Source organism: Palaemon carinicauda, chromosome 7 (assembly GCF_036898095.1).
Source record: "Palaemon carinicauda isolate YSFRI2023 chromosome 7, ASM3689809v2, whole genome shotgun sequence".
Lineage (NCBI taxonomy): Eukaryota > Metazoa > Arthropoda > Malacostraca > Decapoda > Palaemonidae > Palaemon > Palaemon carinicauda.
In genome coordinates, this window is record NC_090731.1 from 154,353,024 (window position 1) to 154,375,567 (window position 22,544).

The window sequence follows — 22,544 nt, forward strand, 5'->3', positions numbered from 1 at the left end:
GCAGGTTTTTTTCCCCAGAGAACTCTCCCTGCCTTCCTCTTGGCCGCTCAGGTGCAGGCTTCCGCCTCCTCTGCTGTTTGGAGGGCTGGTCAACTCCGGTAGGCTCGGGTTCGACCTTCTTCAGCGCCGGGACAAGCTTCCAGATGCTTACCATGAGTGTGGGCTCATGGTATTTTGCTTGGAGCCTTCTCTTCCTCTGCCTCAACATCTGGAGTATCTGGCCATGATATTGAGTCAACGGCCTTACCACGTTGGAGACCCCGCTTCTCGTCCGTCCAGCGAGGTTAAGCAACGTCGGTTCTGGTCGGTACTTGGATGGGTGACCACCTAGGGACGCCAGATTCTGTTACCACATCCTCCGAGCCTTCCTTTCAGTTGACTGTGGCAAGACTGAGGAGAGTCACAGTTCCTGTTCTCAGTCAAGCAGAGCTTTCAGCCCTACCTTGGAACGTTTCCTAGTTCTCCTTTCCTCATTGACCCGTCTATAGTCCGAACGGTCGCCTCAGGATAAGTTCCATGTGGGGCGGTCCAAGTTCCGGTGGCTTCAGGCAATGTTTAACCGGACTTCCTGACCCCTATGGGACCAGCAGAACTATTAGACCTGCAATGGGTGTTGACCTATGGAGCCTCTTGATGGTAGTGGATATTCTCGTCCTTTCCCCACATTCTTGATGCTGTTCTCGGACTCGTCAAAGGAGGGGGGGGGGGGGGCATGTTCCGGTCCAGGCCTATGGTCAAGACCTGAAGGATACCTCTCCATCATTCAGGCAGGCTTAGGGGCCTTAGTCTGGCCCCTCTACAGATCCTACAGCTCCTGCCGAGTCGCCCCGTGCGCGTCGACTTCATGATTCTGGCGTATTCTAACCAGCAGGGGACGCATTTTCACACCTTCACATCTTGCAATAGAGATACCGGGATGATTGAGATTCTCTCAATACCACCATCGGCTCTCTCATTCCAGGCAGGGGAATGTTCTCTCTGACTATCCGAGCAGAGCCTCGTAGAGAGAGTGTACCTGGGGGTCTTTGACCTTGGGTAACCAGCAAGTACTGGTCTGGGGGACCTGATCGCGACAGCTTGGAACCTCAAGCTTCCGCTGTTCTTCCCCCCAGTCTCAGACCCCAAGACTCTGGCAAGATGCATTCCGGTGATGGTGGGACAACTTCGACGCCTGCGTCTTCCCTCCTTTTTGTCTGTGGACAATGGTTCTCAACAAGACCAGGTTGTCTGTCAACCTTTCAATGGGAGAGCTCCACTGGGACTATGCGCAGAACGGTTTCTGGACCCTCTGCTTCCCCTGACGGAACTCCCGGGAGAGCTTCTCCCACGGCGCAGACTACTCAAGCAACCACACTGCGACATCTCTCCCGAACCGGGGCGTCGCTTCAGCTTCATGCCTGGAGACACTACGCCTCCTCCTCAAGAAGAGACAACCCGCTACAGTCGCGGTACGGAGGTCGCGTCATCTGCGATAGTCATCCACAGGGGTCTTCCAGGCAAAGTGAAGAGTCTAAGGTGGTTGGTGCCGTGGGAGATATACCTCTTCCCTTGAGGCCTCTTCTCCAGCAATAACGGTCTTATTGCCTTTCGGCGGGAGGAAACTCCTTTCCACTCTCGGCAATGAAGCCTGTCGCTCAGCCTTTCCCTGACCTTCAGGCTTAAAGGAATAACTTTTTCCTGCCCGCTGGATCTATCCTCGCTCATGCGAAGCTACAATTGTCCCTGCCCTAGTCGGAGGAAGACCTCCAACTTGGAGCATGGCTCGGACTTTTAGTCCTTTAAGAGATCTTCTCAAGACCCTTTATGACAGGCCTCGGATTGTATTCCGCTTTGGGTCTCCTGCTCACTCTGGCCACGGCCAGTGTGTAAGCAATCTTCTTGGTCTCTTACGACTCCCCCCTTTCTAAGGAAGAGGGGAAGGCAACATTCAGGTTCGCTCCTGAGTTGTTGGCTAGACTCAGGATCTGGGGGTTCTGGCCCTTCGGTCCAATTCATTCAAGATTTCGAGTCTCCATTCTGTATCTGATGTCCTAAGACCTTCTCTTTCTTGCCAGTAAAGGAATCGAGAGGTTTTATCGCTGGGAACAGCTGCAGTTTGTCCTCAGTTGCAGCCGATTTGGGAGCACAAGGACGACACTGGGGAGAGTCACCAGTATACCTCTTCAGCCCGGACTCAAGGACATTCATCTCGACCTGTCTCCAGACCCTCCCCCGTCACGTCGCCCTACAGCACGATGTTGGATACATCGCAACGTCCCTCGCCTTCGAGTAATACTACTCTGTAACGCAGGTGCTACAAGCTGGAGTCTGGAAGCGTCTAATGACCTTCGCAGCCCGCTTCCTGCAGGGCGTGACCCACAGGAGTCTCGATACGTTTTCTATCGCTCTGTGGTGGCTACACAACAGCTGGTCTAACCTCAGGCTCCTTTTTGGACAGGTAACAGAAGGTTGAGGGCATTGTTATCAGGTTTTAGTCTGCATGAACGAAAGAAGTATGTCTGGCTCTTATTTCTTTCTTCATCATCCCCTCTACGGGGAAGCAGAATCCTGGTCTCTGCATAGCTGACCTCGAACCTCTGCAGGTAAACCATGCTTCCTTGTGTTCCGAGTATTGAGTCAATACTGTCGCGTCCCCCATACCCTGACGAGGTGGTATTGGGAACGTCCTAACCCAGAGTTCCTTCTGGAACTCCAGGTCAACTGTCTAGGACGGGTCACACTTCTTCCTTCACACACAAGCTTACGTAGGCCACATGGTTTCTTGCGGAGCAAGGAACTTGTGAGGTGCAGGGACTCCTTTTCTCGAGTGCGACTCACTCGGATTCTGAGTCCCCGGGTAAAGCCAAAGCCAGTATGGCTGGGGACTTTCCACCCTACCTAAGGGGTAAGTCACCCTCTGTAAATAGCGTGGTTTGTATTTCGGTTACGGAACAAATGACAAATTCGAAGATAATTTGTATATTTCCTAACCATACAAACCTTAGCTATTTACACATATTTGCCCGCCAGCCCTGTCCCCCAAGACAAGTCCTACCTCTAAGTGAAAGTGAGCGTTCGTCTGTGTGTGAGGGGGGGGGGAGGGGTAGCTAGCTACCACTCCCCTACCCCCCCGCTAACTAGCGCGGGGGTAATACTCCCTCGTTAAATTCTAATGGCTCGCCATTTCAGCTGCGCTAAAAGGTAAACCCTCTGTAAATAGCTAAGGTTTGTATGGTTAGGAAAAATACAAATTATCTTTGAATTTGTCATGTTTATTAATTCAATGTTAACATAGATGGGTTGGAGATATAGTGTAGTTTTTTATAAGCAGAGTTATTTTTTTCTTCGCAAACTAATTTCTCTATGATAGCTAGACTGTATGTGTAAAAAACTCAAACACTTAAGAAGAAGGAATCTGTCAGTTTCATCTATCCGCACATACATCTGGACTCACTGTTTTTGTTGTAAAGACTTGATATCAGGATCAGAGGGGTTAGGAGGGGACCAATTATTTTTTTTTGTGATTGGACTTGTTGATGCTGAATTTTAAACTACGCAGCTGAGTCCTTTATTGTACATATCCCACCTCAACCACCATGCAAATCCTAGGCCTTATGTTAAAAGTGAGTGTCTGACTGACAGATAGATAGGATTCCCCTCCGCCTGGCTATAGTTAAATGCCTCGTTAATTTTACCTTCTTTTCCATCATTGCTGAAGTCATACTCCTGTTAAAGTATTTACGTTTCTATAGTTAGGAAAAGTAATTTCTTTAAAGATTTGAGATTTGTTCTTACATGAATACTGCATAAACTATTGTCCTTTAATAGGAGACTTATCCTTAGGAGAGAGGAAGTTCTTATAGCCAAAGTGGTGTATTTAAATCCTGGTATGTCAAAGCACTTGTGATATTTTGTAATTCTGATTATTTGGTTTGTCACTTCCTATCACATTCAGGAAATTGATTTCTATTGCTCACATTTAGCAGTACTATATATACAGAGCCTCAGCATGTCATTAAAAAGATAGTACTTTAAATATATGATAATAAGTATAGTAGCTGCAATGATTATGTTTTCTTATCAAGGCATTGAATATTATTTGTGACAAGTTTGAGAAAGGACTTTGCCTAGGGGCAGGAAGGACTCGGCTATAGTAGAGCCTAGGAATACATCAAATTTTGGATGAGTAAAATATAAGCTTATATTTATGAAATTTTAGAATTTTATATATTTATACAGTAGTGATAGATTTTTTTATGCATTGATCAATATTTACTGATGAGCTCCCACTTACAGCAATCTCCGAAGACGAGTTTGGGTATGCGACCAGCTCTTGGTACTTAGGTGACACTGTATCCTACATAGTATTTAATACCTCCACTTTTACTGCTGAGAAAGTTTCTGCCCTAGAAGACACCATCAACTTGAAACTTCGCAGTGCTATACCTGTGACAGTTATGGAATATGATGCTGCTGACCCCAAATTAAAAGAGGTTTGTCATGTTAAATGAGCTATTGACTGAACCTGGTGTCCTAAGGTGTAATAGTTTGTGTTATGAGGGTTTTAGTTGACTGGCATTGGAATTGCTTCCTCATGACAGAAGTAGGTGTTCTTGCAATTGCATTTGTGAAATTACTTTATATTTGCATTCCATGCTGTGTTTCACCCAATCTTGTTACTGTATTTGCAATTTGTAAATGATGTGCTTATGGAAATTCTCATCTTCCTTATTTTTGAGAGGGTCCCATAGTATAATTTGCTTGCTGTGTTGAGGAGCTTTTGTAAGTCTTCAATTGTTAGATAATGTCCAAATATTTTTTTCTCAAGGTAAAAGGTTGTCATGGTAGTTATAGATGTAGACTCTATTCACTTGTGACTTTTTTATTCATTTCAGGACAATTAAGTTTCCTCTCTAATTTTGCCTTTAAGAAAAATGTTTTTAAATATATATTTTGCTTAGATTACTCCCTTATTAATGTGTCCATCATTTCTCAGTCTTGCTATAAAATAGATCTTAGTTTTTTTTTTTTTTTTTAGTATTGTAATAATGACACAGAAAAATCTCACCTGAAGTACATATACTTGCAGCTTGGTGCCCAGTAACTTCAGTGTTCTAACTGAGCCATTTACTTAAATTTAGGGTAGCGGGATTAGGGTCGGCAACCTGATGGTAAATCTGCATGCTATACTTAGCTGCAGTCCGTTAGTCACTACACTCAGCCTGAAAGCTTCTCCAGAAATGCCATCAAGGCTGCAGCTTTTGCCTTTAATGCTTTTTATTGAACTCTGAACTTGTGAAATTCTAGATGCTTGTCAAGATCCTGAAGGAGTAATAAATTGGGAAGAACATTGATAACCAACTCATCATCAGCATTATGGTGGTTCACCGTAGTGTGGACGTGATCAGACCAGTGACTTAGCATCTTGTTTCATTCTTTTGGAGTGGTTGTGTCATGAAGTGTTATTGTTTTTCTTAGGGGTGTAATTGGATTTGGCAGCATTATAAAAATCTTGTAAATTATGTGGTTTTGGTCAGAAAAGGCTTGAATCTTCAGCACCGACCTACTGTTGACGACAAGAACCCTTGCCGTCACAGGTTCTCCTCGTTGTTAAGGGATCGTAGTCCTCTCCGGCCGACCAGACGTTTGCCATCACCCTCTGTCAGGAAACAGCGCTCGTAATCCAAGGATCGACAATCCTGTCGCCACTCTCCTGCTCATGATTGCAGCTCTCCTTGTGATCGACACGCGCCTGCTCGTGATCATTACTCGTCATCTCATGATTGTCACTCGCCAGATTGTGATCGTCACTTGCTAGGTACTGATTGTGACTCACTCGCTCGTGATCATCACTCGCCAGCTCGTGTTCGTCACTCGCCAGTTTGTTTTTGTCACTTGCCAGCTCATGTTTATCACTCTCCCGTTGCCTTTTGCCAGTTTGTGATGGTCACTCGCCTGCTTGCTGTTTGCCAGCCCTAGAATATCGCCTAACAACGCGCTGTTCGCCAGCTCGTGTTGTTTGAAAAATACAAATTACTTCCAAATTTGTTATATTTATCTCTTAAGTTGCTTTCTACACTGGGGTGCTTTTCCAGTTGGAGCCCTTGTGCTTGCGGTATTCTACGTTTTCAACTAGGGCTGCATCTTGGCTAATAAGATGATTATGATAACACCTAAAGGAAGAAAGGATCTGTGAGAAACTAAGGAGAAAAATTTTCATAGCTAGGCAGTAGAGGAAATGAAATAGGGAATGAACTATGTTGTATAAGGATTGTGTATTTCTACAGTAAATGTGAGGTAAAGGAATCACATGAAAATCTTCGACAAATGAGAGAAGGTACATTGTCGTGACCATTGAAATATAAGTACATACAATTTTCTTTAAATAAATTTCTATCATAACTACGTTGTGGTTGTCCTATTTATTTGATATTTAAGCTATTTTTGAAATGTTTGTTGAAAATGAATTGATTATTGGTATCTATGAAATTATAAATAGTTTTATTGTTACAATACTCAGTAAATTATGAGCAAAGTGAATAAATGTCCAGTTTTGACATTTTTTATTTGGAATTTCACACCCTCTATAAGTTTAGTTGGGTCAACATAATTCTATTCAAGTAATGTGCTAAGCTTGTGAACAGATTTTCCCTAATATAGTAACATTATAACTTGTTAATAAGTGCTTTTTGATAATACTTTCATCTTGGAATTACTATGCCAACAGTCACATACCAGAGGCCTACCAGACGATCTCGTTGGACCAGTGAGAGTGGTGACTATGGATGGTATAGATTCTAATATGTGCTGTGGAACACATGTTCAAAACTTAGCAGATATTCAAGCAATTAAGCTTTTATACACAGAAAAAGGAAAAGCCAACAAAATGCTATTGTATTTTGTTGCTGGGAATAGAGTCCTAAGGTATTTACTTTTTATATATTTATTATTATCTTTTCAAAAGATAGAGACATGTTTTATTTCTATGTTACACCCTCTTTGAGTTTTACAAAGATGATTTTTGACATGCTGTACAGTATTATATTTTTTCTAACACAAAACCAGTTTTTCTTTATTTAAGCCTGTCTTTCACATGAACCCGTAAATATGGTCTCAAATGTCCACAGACTTAGAGGCTTTTGTCTAGCAGGCAGGAGAAGGATATTATAAAGAAACATGTGCTACCTGGACTCAAGTATCCATCAGTCACTTACCTAACTTATAATTTTGTTTGGGAGTGGCACTACAAGAACTCGTTTTAAGATTGATGAGCCAGAAACACTGACTTTTGTTAATACTGACACCATCAATTTGCAATAGTCATATCTGAGCTGTAATGCATGCTTAAAAACTTCATAAAGATAAAAAATTTCCTTATGGCCAGGTATACATTTTCTAAATGCAGGACTCTAATGTTGACAAAGTCACTCCTGTGTATCTGTTAGGCAGCCAAGGTCTTGTTTTGCTCTCAAGATCTGTAATGTTTATACAATTTTATTCATAGTTATTAATTTTTCTTCATCTTTATTTTTCCAATTGGCTTTTATTAACTGGACCTTGTGCATGGTTTGTGCAAAATTTCTCCAAATTTCCTGAATATTCATTAGGATGTGTTTATATGTGTGATAAGCTTATATTGAACGCACGATGGAGACAACCAGGAAGATTGTTCAGCGGGTAGGGTAGGTATGATGCAGTCCTGTCATGCAGTGAACTAAGGGAAGAGAGGAGTTGTAACAAATGTCAAAGTGTAAACAAGCAGTGTGGATGAAGAGTGGGCCTGATGACTGGACTGGATATTGTCATTAGTCCAGGCTATCATATCTGGTGAGGACAGTAGTGAAAAATGATGAGAAGAATGGTGAAGTGGCTAATAGATAATGACTTGATTGGAAAATAGTGATTATACAAACAACCCTGGAAATTTTGAACCGAGCTGTTATATCTGCGGACTCAAAAAGTAGGGCAAATGACTGATGGAGGCCTTAGGTTCAAAGTGGCACATATGAGTGTAGACTGACATTACTCAGGTGACATTTGAGCCACAAATGTAGGCTTATTTTGATTGAGGGTTTATGATGAAATAGATGGTTTAATATTTTTAAACTAAATAATGAATTTATGCTTAACTGAATTTATGATTTTTTTCTTTTATTCTTTTAAAGGTTTTACCAGCAAGTCAAAATTATTTACGTAATTGATTATTGAATGTTATACTGAATGAAAGATTAATTATTAATCCTAGGTGTTCATTACTTGTCATTTGATTATTTCCTCAGCATTTGTTGCATATTTTAGGTACCTGGGAGAATGTGTTACAAGAGAACGGGAGTTAAACACAGTACTTCGTACTTGTCCATCAGATCATGTTAATAGAATTGAGAAATTGCAGAAAGATTTGAAAAGTAAGTGTAAAAGCTGATTGCACACATTACACAAAAATTTATACTGCACACACTATATAATTTATATTGACATATCTCAACTCATTTAAAAAGTTTAAAGAAAATTTATTTGACTTACAGACCTAGTACAGTATTTCATTACACCAGAAAAATTCTGTACATCACTGGATAGTCTTGTTCATACAGTACCTGTCCCAAAAAATTTGCATACTTAGGGAAATTTCTACTTGCAGACTGATACAATACTCAACCCAATTTTGAATTTCCATGCTTGTATACCAATTTGCTCACTTTTAAGTCATTAGCAAACCGAGGTACTACAGTATTATAAACAGTAATAGAAATTACAGTTCGGTACAGTATTCTAGATTTACTAGTTTTTCTCCTATATATCTAGATTTTAATAGTAACATTTGCCAGTAATTTTGGATGAATATGTAAAGATTTTTAGATGCCGGTTTGAAATGATCTTTCTTGTAATTAAGGAGCTAATTCATGTTATTTCACCAGGTAGCTTAAAGTCACTGAGGGATGCATTTAAGGATCTTGCAGTTTGTGAGGGTCAAAACTTCTTATCACAAAATCCTCGTCCAAAAGTATATTTCCACCACAGAAGAGATGGTGATATGGATTACCTTGCTGTCATCATTAATGAAATTAATGATGAGGTAAGCATGAATTATCTTTCTGTAAGAAAATAATGGTATGTTTATGATATAAATTTTTATTTCTTTACTTATCTGATGTTCATAATGATTCTCCTGAAGCTGTTTAAATGCTAATGTCTAGTCTTAAGATTAAAAGTTTTCTTTTTTATTTTATTTGCTAAAGGCCTCCTCGTTTAGTTTAAGTTTTGAGTTAATCTAGAAGTTGATAGTAACTACTGTATGGAGGCATGGGTATGCTATATTTCCTTTACCTTTTTGGTCTCAAAGTTAAAACTAGATCATTGGCCTCTATGATGCTGAGGCAGAGCAAATTTGATTTTAGAAGGTATTTTTGGGCTCAAGCCATGTTGTCCTGACGGAAGGTTCCTATTGGTAGCTTTCTAAGGGATATTTGGCTACAGTGATATTCCCAGAGAATTAACCTTTAAGTCTCCAGAATTCTAACTCCTAGCGCAAATATCCTTAAAATTTCACTTAAGGATATCGTATAATATCAGGGGACGTATATCTTGATACGACACATAGCAATCTTCATCCTGAATAGCGTTTTCGTTACGAGCGGGAAGAGTGGCGAAAATAGAAGGGGAGCCGTTATCAAGGTTACCCTTCCTCCCGCACTACTACGAGTATCCAAGATGGTGCTCATTGCTATTTTAGTAGCGATTGCGCATGGTGGTTTTCCCTTTTATCTAACGTTTTTGATAGTTATTGAGAGGATTTAATATGCAATCTCCAGCTGCTGCTGCCTCTGGAAAGTTGAGTATTTTATCTTTACAGTGTATAATTTTTGGCTCCTGCTTCACAGTGAAATTAGTTTAATTTAATGTGTTTTGGAGCTTGGCCAGTCACTGGAAGCGCCATGGGCGCTGTCGTTCGTTATGCATGTGTTATTTAGTTAGCAGAACGACATTCCCAGTGCTAATAGCATTAACCTGTTAAGCGTTCCCCCTGGACCAGGTTGCCGCTAACGCACCGTCACGCTTTTTTTGCCCCGAGCGGTCATTTCACTAATGATAATTTTTCATAGTTAATGTAATTTCTTTATGCTTATAATTTGTATTTATAGTTAAAAGTAGGGATATTAATTAAATGGTAGAGTAAAAAAAACAATTGATACCACTATTATTTCATTTCAAATGGCTACAAAATACTGAATATTCTAATGGGTTCTTTTTATCTTCAATCGTAAATCTTACTCCTGGATAAGCAACAAAAGCAAAGGGATAAGTCTCTCCCCCCCGTCTCTCTCTCTCTCTCTCTCTCTCTCTCTCTCTCTCTCTCTCTCTCTCTCTCTCTCTCTCTCTCTCTCTCTCTCTCTCTCTCTCCATATCGTTTCCTGTATAGTTTTCAAATATGTTCATCATACATTTGTACATTATTTATCCACTTTATTCTCTCTCTCTCTCTCTCTCTCTCTCTCTCTCTCTCTCTCTCTCTCTCTCTCTGCGTTTCCTTTCCTATATAGTTTTGTGAAATCTCGTCCAGTCATTCGGTAATGAGAAGTCATTTTCGCTTTCGGCATCGAAAGAAAACTTTGTTTCTTCAATATACTAATCACTGGAGGATTCATAACTAGTGCTCTCATTATCAAACAGGTTATCATTATCAAATTCCTCAACAATATCATTTATTTCATCTAAAGAAATAACCTTCCTCTTTAGACCGTTCATTACAAAAGGAACAACAAACAACCACTTCCGCATGAACGCCCGAAGCGCACTGATAGGAAACCAGTTTTCTAACATCAAGCTACCTTCAGAAAAATAGTTGCCAGACATCATACAAGTTTCTATTTACAGCCCCCATATGCTGAGAGTGTTGATAAATGGTGATCCTATACTTACTATTCGAGTAAACGTAATATCACGTGACTGACGGCTTGAAAAAGGCAATTAAAGTCGTGAACGGAATATGCAGTTGAAGGCGGGTACCGAGTAGATCGTGGTGAACGGTTTATCACGTGGGTGACGCTTAACAGGTTAATAAATTATGAAAGCTATTTAGGCACAATTATACTAGTAAAGATATATTATGCATACAAATTTCCTCTTCCTTATGTCGATCGTATACATTAGAGTTTCGCCGATTTAGGTAACCGAGATCTCGCCCTGCGCTAGGCTACCTAGCCTATGCACTTCAGTATACTTTCATTATCCCCACTTACCCTCGTGTAACGTTTTATCAATTCAACAGGAGATAGTATATCTCCTAGAATTATTTTTATAACTCGATACTTGTCTCCTGTGGAGATTTAAGGGTAATGGTTTCTGCAAAGCTGTTCAAAGTCTGCAAGTCAAGCACTACAAAATATATCAAATCTACTGTCTTTTTAGGTATATTGGTAGCCCTAAATACAGTGCTTGATAATAAATGTTACCAAACGATATTTATCTTACATTTTATTACCATAATTTCATAATAAATAGCCTCTTAAAGGATAAAATTCCATATCAACAATGAAATCAACTTTTAACTATGCGAATCCAGCTGACAAAATGTAAACAGAATTGTGGTTACATTCTCGGCAATCTTTATCTTTCTCTAACCTTTCGATAATTTTAATGGTATTGTTAATGAAGGTATATTCAAGCATTATTTTTATTTAGTATAGAATATATAAAAGCTTTAGTTTTCCCTGTGGGTATTCAAGGTTTTCACACGTAGGCCAATATTTTGTCACCTAAACAATATAGATTTGTTTTACAATGATTTGTTTTGTATAGTACAAGGTGTAATTATAAAATCCTCTCTCCAAAAGAGAGAGAGAGAGAGAGAGAGAGAGAGAGAGAGAGAGAGAGAGAGAGAGAGAGAGAGAGAGAGAGAGAGAGAGAGAGAGACTCAAATCTCTCTCTCTCTCTCTCTATGTGTGTAAAAAATAAAATCTTAGTTCACATATTACAACCTGAGTTTAAGAATGAAATTAACATGACTATTATTAGTTGCGGTGATCATTTCCTCGCTTCAAGTGGTACAAGAAACAAAAACATGGCATTCGATTACAACAGCTGATTCTCTCTCTCTCTCTCTCTCTCTCTCTCTCTCTCTCTCTCTCTCTCTCTCTCTCTCTCTCCCTCTCTCCCTCCGGTGTTATACAATACTTACATATACTGTGGATGAAGAACCCAAAATAGGTTTTATTAAAAAGCATCAATTGAATATAAAACAAAAAATTATACCGAGTATAAATCCATTTCAATCGTAGCTTAAAATATGACATCCGATTTCGTCAGAAAACCACTATTTTTAGGAAACTTCACTTTATTCTAGAAAATTTCTACTATTTAAATAGTTAATTGTGCTTTAAGAAAGCCCTGTACTTTTGTTTTAAATTTCGGAAATGTTTTATAAATCGAGTATTGCCGACTTATTTTTGTTTGACTTTTGGCTGTGATCAGATGAGCTGATGTCTAGCTCTCGCTCTCAAGAATATGAGCGTACGAATACAATAACAAAGCATTGTTTATACCATTTCTTAACTTATTCAAACCATCTATACAGTTAATATTTCATAAGCACCAATGTCTTATAACCTATCATAATTATTGTTTATTACATTTAAAACCATCATATTCTCTCTCTCTCTCTCTCTCTCTCTCTCTCCTCTCTCTCTCTCTCTCTCTTCTCTCTCTCTCTCTCTCTCTCTCTCTCTCTCTCTCTCTCTCTCTCTCTCTCTCTAGGATACCTTTCGCTACCCCCCTCATTTCTTACCTCTCTCTATTTCTCTAACAACTTATAACAGCAGCTAAGAAAAGTATTTTGGATATGGAAAGGACAATTATCTTTCGTAACAGTTTAGAATTATCGTAAATTACCATATTGTTAATAGCGGCTCTTTGCTATTGTTGATAAACGTATGAAAAAATGTTTTCCTGCTATGCTACGATTTTAGGAATTTATATGGATATGGTAAGTAAAATATTTGTAATAACATAATGTTTACTAAATGCTTTTAATATCAATAGTTATCACTTTGATCATGTGTGTTTAATGCGTTCGTTTGTTTATTACAGTGATACCTCGGTAGTCGAACGACTCTATACTCGAACAATTCGGAGTTCGACCAAAATTTTCGAGAAATTTTTGCTGCGGTGCTCGACCAAAAATTCGGTACTCGACCAGCCGAACACGTGACGACCGCATGGGCTTTGTGATGATCGCGCCATCTCGGCCACTCTCGCTTGTTCGGGAAGCATCAGTTCTCTCGAGAGCGTCACTCAGACAACGCGCGATCAGCATTCGTTGTGATTTAGTGATTTTCAGTGCTTTTAATTGCTTTTTTAGCTTTCATAATGAGTCCCAAGAAAGTAATGAGTGTTAAGGGGAAGGAGAAGAGGAAAACAGTGCGAACAACGATCGAGTTGAAGAAGGAAATTATAGCGAAATATGAGAATGGTGTACGAGTGTCCGATTTAGCGGTAGAATACGGAATGGCGAAGTCGACCATTTCTACGTTTTTAAAGCATAAAGAAATGATTAAGAAGGCGAATGTTGCAACGGGAGTTACGGCGGTAACTAAGCAAAGGCCACAAGTGATTGAGGAGATGGAAAAGTTGCTTTTAATATTTATTAAAGAAAAACAGTTGGCCGGGGAAAGTGTTAGTGAAGCGTTCATTTGTGAAAAAGCGTTGCATATCTATGAAGAATTAGTGAAGAAAAGTCCGAGTACCAGTGAAAGTGATTTATTTACATTTAAAGCGAGCAGGGGTTGGTTTGAAAAGTTTCGTAATAGAACAGGTATTCATCGTGTTACTAGGCATGGGGAGGCAGCTAGTTCGGATCAAATTGCAGCCGATAAATACGTGGGGGAATTCGATCGGTACATAAATGAACAAAATTTGATCGCACAACAAGTCTTTAATTGTGATGAGACTGGGTTATTTTGGAAGAAAATGCCAGCCAATACGTACATTACCAAGGACGAGACGAAGATGCCAGGTCACAAGCCAATGAAAGATAGGCTAACATTGTTGCTGTGTGCAAATGCAAGTGGCGATTGCAAGATCAAACCCTTGTTAGTGTACCACTCGGACAACCCCCGGGTGTTCAAACGAAATAATATTTGTAAAAGTGCACTACCAGTTATGTGGCGCTCGAACACTAAATCTTGGGTCACAAGACAATTCTTTACTGAGTGGATAAACGAAGTGTTTGCCCCCCAGGTTAAGGCTTACCTCATTGAAAAGAGCTTGCCAATGAAATGTCTTCTGGTTATGGACAATGCTCCTGCACATCCTCCAGGTCTCGAGGATGACTTGAAAGAAGAATACAGCTTTATCAAAATCAAATTCTTGCCCCCCAATACTACTCCCATACTCCAGCCCATGGACCAACAGGTCATTTCAAACTTCAAAAAACTCTATACCAAGGCCCTTTTCAGAAAGTGTTTTGAAGTGACCAGTGACACGAAGTTGACCCTAAAGGAATTCTGGAAGGAACACTTCAGCATCCTCAACTCTGTTAACATGATTGACCAAGCTTGGCGAGGTGTGACCTATAGGACATTGAACTCTGCCTGGCGTAAGCTGTGGCCATCATGTGTCACAGAGAGGGAGTTTGAAGGTTTCCAACCAGAGGCGGGTCCAAGCACTGCTACCCCTGTAATTTCTGATGACACTGATGTCGTTGAGGAAATTGTTGTCATGGGCAGGAGTTTGGGGCTTGAGGTCGACAAGGATGATATTGATGAGCTTGTAGAAAGCCATTCTACCGAGTTGACTGTGGAGGAATTGTTGCACCTGCAACAACAACAGCAGCAGGATCTGATTGTGGAGCAGGAATCTTCAGAAGAGGATGAGGTAAGGGAGGATGTTCCAAGTTCTCTCATCAATGAAATTTGTTCCAAGTGGGCAGATGTGCAGGCTTTTGCTGAAAAATACCACCCAGAAATTGCAGTAGCAAACCGGGCAGTGCATATGTTTAATGATAGTGTCATGTATCATTTTCGAAAAATACTGCAGAGGAGGAAGAAACAATTAACAATAGACCAGTTTTTCACAAAAGAAAAGAAAGCTGCTACATCAAAGCCTGTTTCTCCTCCAAAGAAGAGACAAAGAAGAGAAGAAACCCCTGAAATAGATCTGCCCACCCTTTCATTGGAGAGAGAAATAACTCCTGAAGGAGAACTACCCCGCCACATCATGGAAGGGGACTCTCCTTCCAAGCAGTAACCTCCCCCTTCCATCCTCTCCACATCCATCCCTGTATGCCATCGAACCGCTGCTCAAAGGTATGTTCACTACAGTACAGAAAATGGTTTAAAATTGTTTTATTTTAGTACAGTAAATGGTTTAAAATTGTTTTATAGGATTTTCTGACCAATTTCATACACATTTAGATAATTATTGTTGTTTAGGTACACGTTTTATTAATATTTTGGGCCTGTTCGAGTGCTTGGGAACGGAATAGAATATATACCATTATTTCTTATGGGGAAAAAAAATTCGGTACTCGAACAAATCGGAGGTCGAACACGGATCTCGAACGGATTATGGTCGAGTACCGAGGTATCACTGTATGATCGAAGATGGAGCGTACAGTAAACAAATGGAAGGTTTCCGTTTCAGGCGGCGTCATAAAGGAAAACGTTTTTTCATTTATTTCGAAGTTCTAAAAAAAATTAAGTAGAACAACTTTGGTAATAACAAAATCATCATATAAAACTAACCTATACAAAGATGTGTAAATGCGTTCGTTTCTTCGTTATGACGGGGATAAACGTAAACAAAACAATGGTCGTCATTTTTCATTGTGCTTTTTGGCGTGTTTAGGAAACTCGTAATATGAAATCTCCTTTATTTTGATAATTTAGGATTTTCAATGATACAACAAAAGCTACTTTACACAGTGATGGTTTTGCTATTCACCAGTTGTCTTATACAATAGATATGACAAACATTAAAATTTGTCTGTATTTTGTTTCCTGTTATAACGAGAAATATACGGTGTTTACACACATCCTGGTTGTAACTTTAACCTTTTTTTCAAGTTATTAGAACTTTAAAGTATATTAAATGTTTGATTTATTTACAAATACAATTTGATAGTATAAAATAATACAGTATCGTATATAGAAAGTATTGGAAATGGGTGGTAAACACGTTTGAATAGGCAAGTTGCTGGTTGCCATGGCCCAAATGTAATTTATTTCTGTTAGTTGTGTGTTTCGAAATATGCGATTTTCCATTTATACGAGGTCATTGATCGACCAAATTCTCGCATAATTCGGGACCCTACTGTATACCTACACCCTTATTTATTGTAAATATACATTTTAATAAGGCAGCCCCTCACTCCATGCTTTCTCTCTCTCTGTCACCTAGTGCCGCCAGGTACTAACCCAGCCGGAGACAGGCCGGCTGGGCCAGTGCCGCCAGGTACTAACCCAGCCGGCGACATGCCGGCTGGGCCAGTGCCGCCAGGTACTAACTCAGCCGGTGGCATGGACTGGTGCCGCCAAGTACTACCCAGCCGGCAACATGCCGGCCGGACCGTGCTGCCAGGTGCTAGCCTAGCCGGAAACATTCCGGCTGAACTACAGTATATGATTATACTGTAGCCAGTATATTTGCAGTATAGCATATACTGCAGACAGAAAACTATAGTATATATTATACAGTAGTTATTTTCCAACATACCTTGTGTATCCTTGTAGTATATTGCTGAGACCAATCCTATAGTGAAAGAATAGAATTCCTTCAATACTCTTAGAAATCAGTTAATAACTTACCCCACAATATTAAATAATTTAGGAAGGGTCAGTGGTAATATACACTTTTCTATCCCTAGAGGTTAGAACTCTTCTCTTTTGAGTTTGCTCTGATCAAGGAAACTCTATAACCTTGATATTGAAGGGAGGTCATAGCAATTGATTGGAAAGGATACACAAGTATGTGTCTTTCCTAATTTCTTTCTAGCTTACTATCCTAAGCTATAATGGTTAAAATATTAATATTTTGGATAATCTGTTTATCATGTGTGATAAATAACCGCATACTCGTTTAATTTTCCTTTCTTTACAGGAGGAACCCCAAATGAAATGTGATGCGATCTTCTGCAACCATAGGAGTAGGAACTTCTACGGTCACAAAGCGTGCAGGTCTCATGCCCCCTGCACCATCATTACTGAAACCCTGCAGTACTGGGACCCCCAAGTCTGCAATATCTGTCGGACCTTGGTGACCAAAGGTTTCGACGACCCCAAGTCAACGGAGTCGAGGGATGCGGCACGAGAAAAGCTGCGCAAGTGGGTACGAGGGTTCCAAAAGAACTCTCTGGGACCATACCTACCTAACGATAGGATGGGTAGCTTGCTGTTCCCAAAAGCGGGTAGTGAAATTGTCGTACCCCAAGCACGACCCGGACCTCCCTGCATCCAGATTGCCATCGAGATGGATGTCAGTAAGGCGTTGCAAAGCATGGACATCCACCTGGAGAAAAGGATGTCGGAAGTGCCTACGGACACTGAAAAGGATCTACTAAAGGAGGATCCCGAGGAGGAGTCTACTCTACCTCCGGAAGAAGATGATGATGTCGAGTCGGAGTTCCTTCCGTCTGTGCCGGCACCAGAGCCGTCACCCTCGACATCTTCAGCTTCTACCCCTCCATTGGACAACATGAGCCAGGCACTGGCTCATCTTACGGCCTTAATGGAGAACATTCGTAAGTAAGGCGAAGCAAGGGAAGCGAGACCCGAGAGAGAGCTCCGTGAAGCTCCACTTACCGCCTCCCGAGGGTCATACAAGCAACCCAGAGTCCAAGACCTCCCAACCTGCTCCAAAACCAATCCCTGGAGGTATGCGGAATTTATGCCGATTACTAACGGCAAACTACATCTCGGGGAAGATGGGAGCCATCCCCTTAGACGACATCCAGTTTTGGCCAAGCTTTAACGCTTACCCGGATTGCTTCATTCGACTGAAGCATGAACCAACGTCAAAAGAGGAGACGGAACCGAAGGAGGTCACGGTTTTCGACCACGATAAGGCACAGACACTCTTGTCGAGTAGCCTAAAAAAGGCGGGCTATCGAAAGTGTCCGCCTTGAGCAAGAAACACCCTACCTTTCTTGCTCCTGCTTCAATAGCCTTCCCCTTTATGTCGAAGGCATTTAAAACTGTCGCCAAAGCAGTGGAGGCAGGCAAACCATGCCCTGCACTAGATGAGTGCAGGCCTCTGTTGTTAGCCTTGCCCATTGAAGAGAAGGAATGGAAGGAAGTCCACCTAACCTTCTCAGTAGGGAAACTGGACGCAGACATAGCTGGACGACAGTGTAGCGAGAATCTCCCTAAACTTTCTGACTTAAACTTGCGCAAGGAACAAGAGACGAAAGAGAGACTTGCTGCATCCTTATCCCTACAAAACTGCTTAGAGATGTGTGCAGGCCAGAGAAGTACCCCAGACATACTCATCGTCCTTGCCAAAATGCATATGGCCACCCTAGTAAAGGACCTATAAGCTTTCATGAAGGCTAGGAGAGCCTGTAGAGAGTTCGTGTTCGCTGCTGCAACAGTGAAACATGAACCCAGGAAGCTGATATCTTCTAACATCTGGGGTAAAGACCTCTTCACAAACGAAGGAGTCAAAGAGGTAGTTGAGAAAGCTGCCACGGAGAATAGGAACCTTCTCCAGAAGTGGGGCATCTCAAAGAGGAAGTCTTCCCCGGATGCGGGTCCCCAACCTAAAGGGAAGACGAAGAAGCCTAGACTTCCCTCTCGACCTGCTCAACAACATCCCACAGTCACTATGACCGCGGTGCCCCAAGTGGTGGCCCAAATACAGACCACCTTCCAAGTGGTGCCTCAACAGCTGATTGCCCAGTCATCAGCATTCAGCCCCGGGTTTGAGAGGCAAACCACTACCTTTCGGCTGAAAGGTAAAGAATCCAGACGGGGCTCCTCTAGACATCCCTCAAGAGGTAGGGGAGGACGCGGTCGAGGAGGTAAACCCTCCGGACAATCGAAGCAAGGAGATGCTTCCGGTAGGAGGGAGTCTCCAACATTTTCAGGTTCGTTGGACCTTCGATCCTTGGGTCCACAGCCTAATCAAGATTGGACTAGGATGGAAACAGAACAAGTCTCCACCATCATTTCCTTAATTCTTCCAACACTCCACCCCCTCATTAGAAGAATATACTCTAGAGCTCTTGAGCAAACGGGTTATAAGGAAAGCAAAGTCCATCAAATTCCAGGGAAGGCTGTTTTGTGTTCCCAAGAAGGACTTGGACAAACTCAGAGTCATTCTGGACTTGTCGCCACTCAACAAGTTCATAGAAAACAGCAAGTTCAGGATGTTAACCCTTCAACACATAAGGACCCTGTTACCCAAAGGGACGTTCACAGTCTCGATAGACCTGGCAGATGCCTATTGGCACATTCTAGTCAGTCGCCCCCTCTCCTCCTACCTAGGATTCAAGTTACAGAAGATAAAGTATGTTCTCAGAGCCATACCTTTCGGACTAAATATAGCCCCAAGGATCTTCACGAAACTTGCGGACGCAGTTGTGCAACAACTACGCCTAGAAGGCGTTCAGGTAGCAGCGTACCTGGACGACTAGCTGGTGTGGGCAGCATCTGAAACGGCTCGTCTGCAAGCATCCAAAGAAGTGATCCAGTTCCGGGGACATCCGGGATGCAAGATCAACTTCAAAAAGTCTCGACACTCTCCAGCTCAAGAGTTTCAATGGCTGGAAATCCATTGGAACCTGAGGTCACACCGCCTCTCCATTCCCTCAGGGATGAGGAGGGAGATTGCAGGGTCTGTCAAGAGACTACTGAAATCCGACAGGATCTCAAGACGCCAACAGGAAAGAGTACTGGGCTCTCTCCAGTTCGCAGCAGTAACAGACCCAGTGCTAAGAGCACAGCTGAAAGATGCGTCAGGAGTCTGGAGAAGATACGCATCAAACGCTCGAAGAGATCTAAAATGACCGATACCGGCCTTACTACGATCACTTCTTAAGCCGTGGTCGAAGGCCAAGAGCCTAACGAGGACTGAGTCCTTGCAACTACCTCTGCCGTCGGTGACCATCCACACGGATGCCTTGACGGAAGGATGGGGAGTTCTCTACCATCAAAGGAAAGTCCAAGGGACTTGGTTATCTCTGTTCAAGGCCTTTCACATCAATATTTTGGAGGCCATTGCAGTCCTCTTGAAGTTTGGAAAACTGGCCCCTCGCAGATCAGTCCACATCAGACTGATCTTGGACAGCGAAGTGATAATGAGATGTCTGAACCGACAAGACTCAAGATCGTCCCATATCAACCATGTGAGATTAGCCATCCTTTGTTTAGAGAGATGGCACTTATCAGCCGTTCACCTACAAGGGTTCCGCGATGTGACAGTGGACACTCTATCCAGGCTCAAGCTGATAGTCAGAATGGTCCCTAGACGCAGACTCATTCTCCTCCATCTTGGAACAAGTCCCGGAACTGCAGATCAACCTCTTTGCGACGAGCGACAACAAGAAACTACCTCGATATGTAGTCCCATACGAGGACCCTCTAGCGGAGACAACGGACGCCATGTCCCTCGGTTGGAACGAATGGACCCGGATTTTCCTGCTCCTTCCATCCAACCTTCTGCTGAAGGTCCTCAACGAGCTGAAATCCTTCCAAGGAACGGCAGCTCTAGTGGCCCCCAAGTGGCCCAAGAGCAACTAGTTCCCTCTAGTGATGGAACTGAAGCTGAGGCCGGCCCCTCTACCGAACCCAGCACTATCTCGACTGGTTCAGAAGTCGACTGTCTTTGCTTCATCACAGAGAACCCAAAACCTTCATCTCATGATTTTCTCTCCTTAGCGTTTAAGAAAAGATTTGGGATCTCAAAAGGCAGTATAGACTTCTTAGAAGAATACAAGTCTAAGTCAACTAGAAGACAATATGAATCGTCTTGGAAAAAGTGGGTTGCTTTCGTTAAAGCAAAAGAACTGAAAGAAATTTCAATAGACTTCTGTCAGTCCTTCTTTATCCACCTCCATGAACAAGGTCTGGCTGCCAACATGATAACTACGTTTAAGTCAGCCCTGACTAGACCTCTTCTATACGCCTTTCAAGAGGACTTGATGAACGAAATCTTTAACAAGATCCTGAAGGCATGTGCTAGACTTAGGCCTGCAGCTCCTCTGAAGCCCATTTCATGGTCCTTGGACGAGGTCCTACATAATGCTTCATCTGTGAACAATGAAGATTGTTCTCTCAAGGATCTAACCCAAAAGGTTATTTTCCTGTTTGCTATAGCCTCAGGGGCTAGAGTTAGTGAAATACTGTAGTAGCCCTATCAAGAAATGAGGGCCACATTCAGTTCACAGAAGTGGGAGAACAATCTCTTTCCTGATCCAACCTTTCTCGCCAAGAACGAGCTACCTACTAAAAGATGGGGTCCCTGGAGAATCTGCTCTCTGAAGAAAGATGTCTCTCTGTGTCCAGTAGAGTGTCTAAAGGTCTATCTTTGAAGAACTTCAGACTTCAGGGGAAGACAGCTCTTCAAAGGAGAAACTTCAAGATCAAACTTATCCCTAAAACAACTGAGGGCGAAGCTCTCCTACTTCATTCGCAGAGCGGATCCTGACAGTACACCCGCAGGTCATGATCCGAGAAAAATTGCTTCATCACTGAACTTCTTTCAGTATATGGACTTTGAGCGTCTTCGCTCATATACTGGATGGAAGTCATCCAGAGTGTTCTACAAACACTATGTAAAGCAAATGCACAAGCTGAAGCATCACATGGTGGCGGCAGGTAGTGTATTAAAACCTGTCGTCTAGTGCTGCGATGAACAGTGAATTGATTGGGACTATCAATTAGGGTGAAAAGGTGTTGACACTTCTGGTGCGATACCTTTTAAGTGGGTGTCACCATGGTGACACTAAGACTGTTCAAAATCTCAGGTATGGAATTATACAGATAATACTTGTGCCATGTGTACATAGTACACAGTGTTGATAGTATACAACATGTACAGAAAATTATATTAGAAAATTTTATCAAAATTTGCAAATTTCAGAGTGGCATTGATCATTTCTTCCCTCTCAGGGAGGAAAACGTTTTCTGTATACGTTGTATGTATAATTCCCGTAACATGTTACACTCGTTATTCCATTTGGACATTTATTCAAAATAAATGTCTATTAGAGTGTAATTGCGTCTTATTTTGCCCTGCAATTAGCAAAATAAATATGGCCAGAGTTCTCTTACTTATTTAATTAAGTAAACCTCATATTATTGTATGCTTACAAACTATGGATATACAGTAGTTGATACTTAGTTGTTCTGACAACATATACAAACCGTGAGACCTTTGTATATCTAGTTGATACTTATGTTTGTTCATACAATATATGCAAACCTTGAAACCCCTTTTCTACTGTTTAGTATGACTCTTCCCTGCAGGGAGCAGGAAGCCCTAACATTGTCCATGATTAGTGGTAATGACGTATAACGGTAACGTCATATGTCTCAATGGTCCGGATGACTGTAGAAAAAATTTGTCCCAAGGTT

General features: G+C 41.7%; 1 protein-coding gene across 1 annotated transcript in view; it reads left to right on the plus strand.

Annotated features, from left to right (window-relative positions):
- The window catches only part of LOC137644080 (alanyl-tRNA editing protein Aarsd1-like), a 97,065-nt gene that overhangs the window by 50,221 nt on the left and 24,300 nt on the right, over positions 1-22,544 (plus strand). The window contains exons 4-7 of the mRNA XM_068377017.1: positions 4,276-4,472; positions 6,707-6,903; positions 8,278-8,384; positions 8,895-9,052. Of these exons, the coding sequence (XP_068233118.1) occupies positions 4,276-4,472; positions 6,707-6,903; positions 8,278-8,384; positions 8,895-9,052 (659 nt within the window). The remainder of the gene's footprint in view (positions 1-4,275; positions 4,473-6,706; positions 6,904-8,277; positions 8,385-8,894; positions 9,053-22,544) is intronic.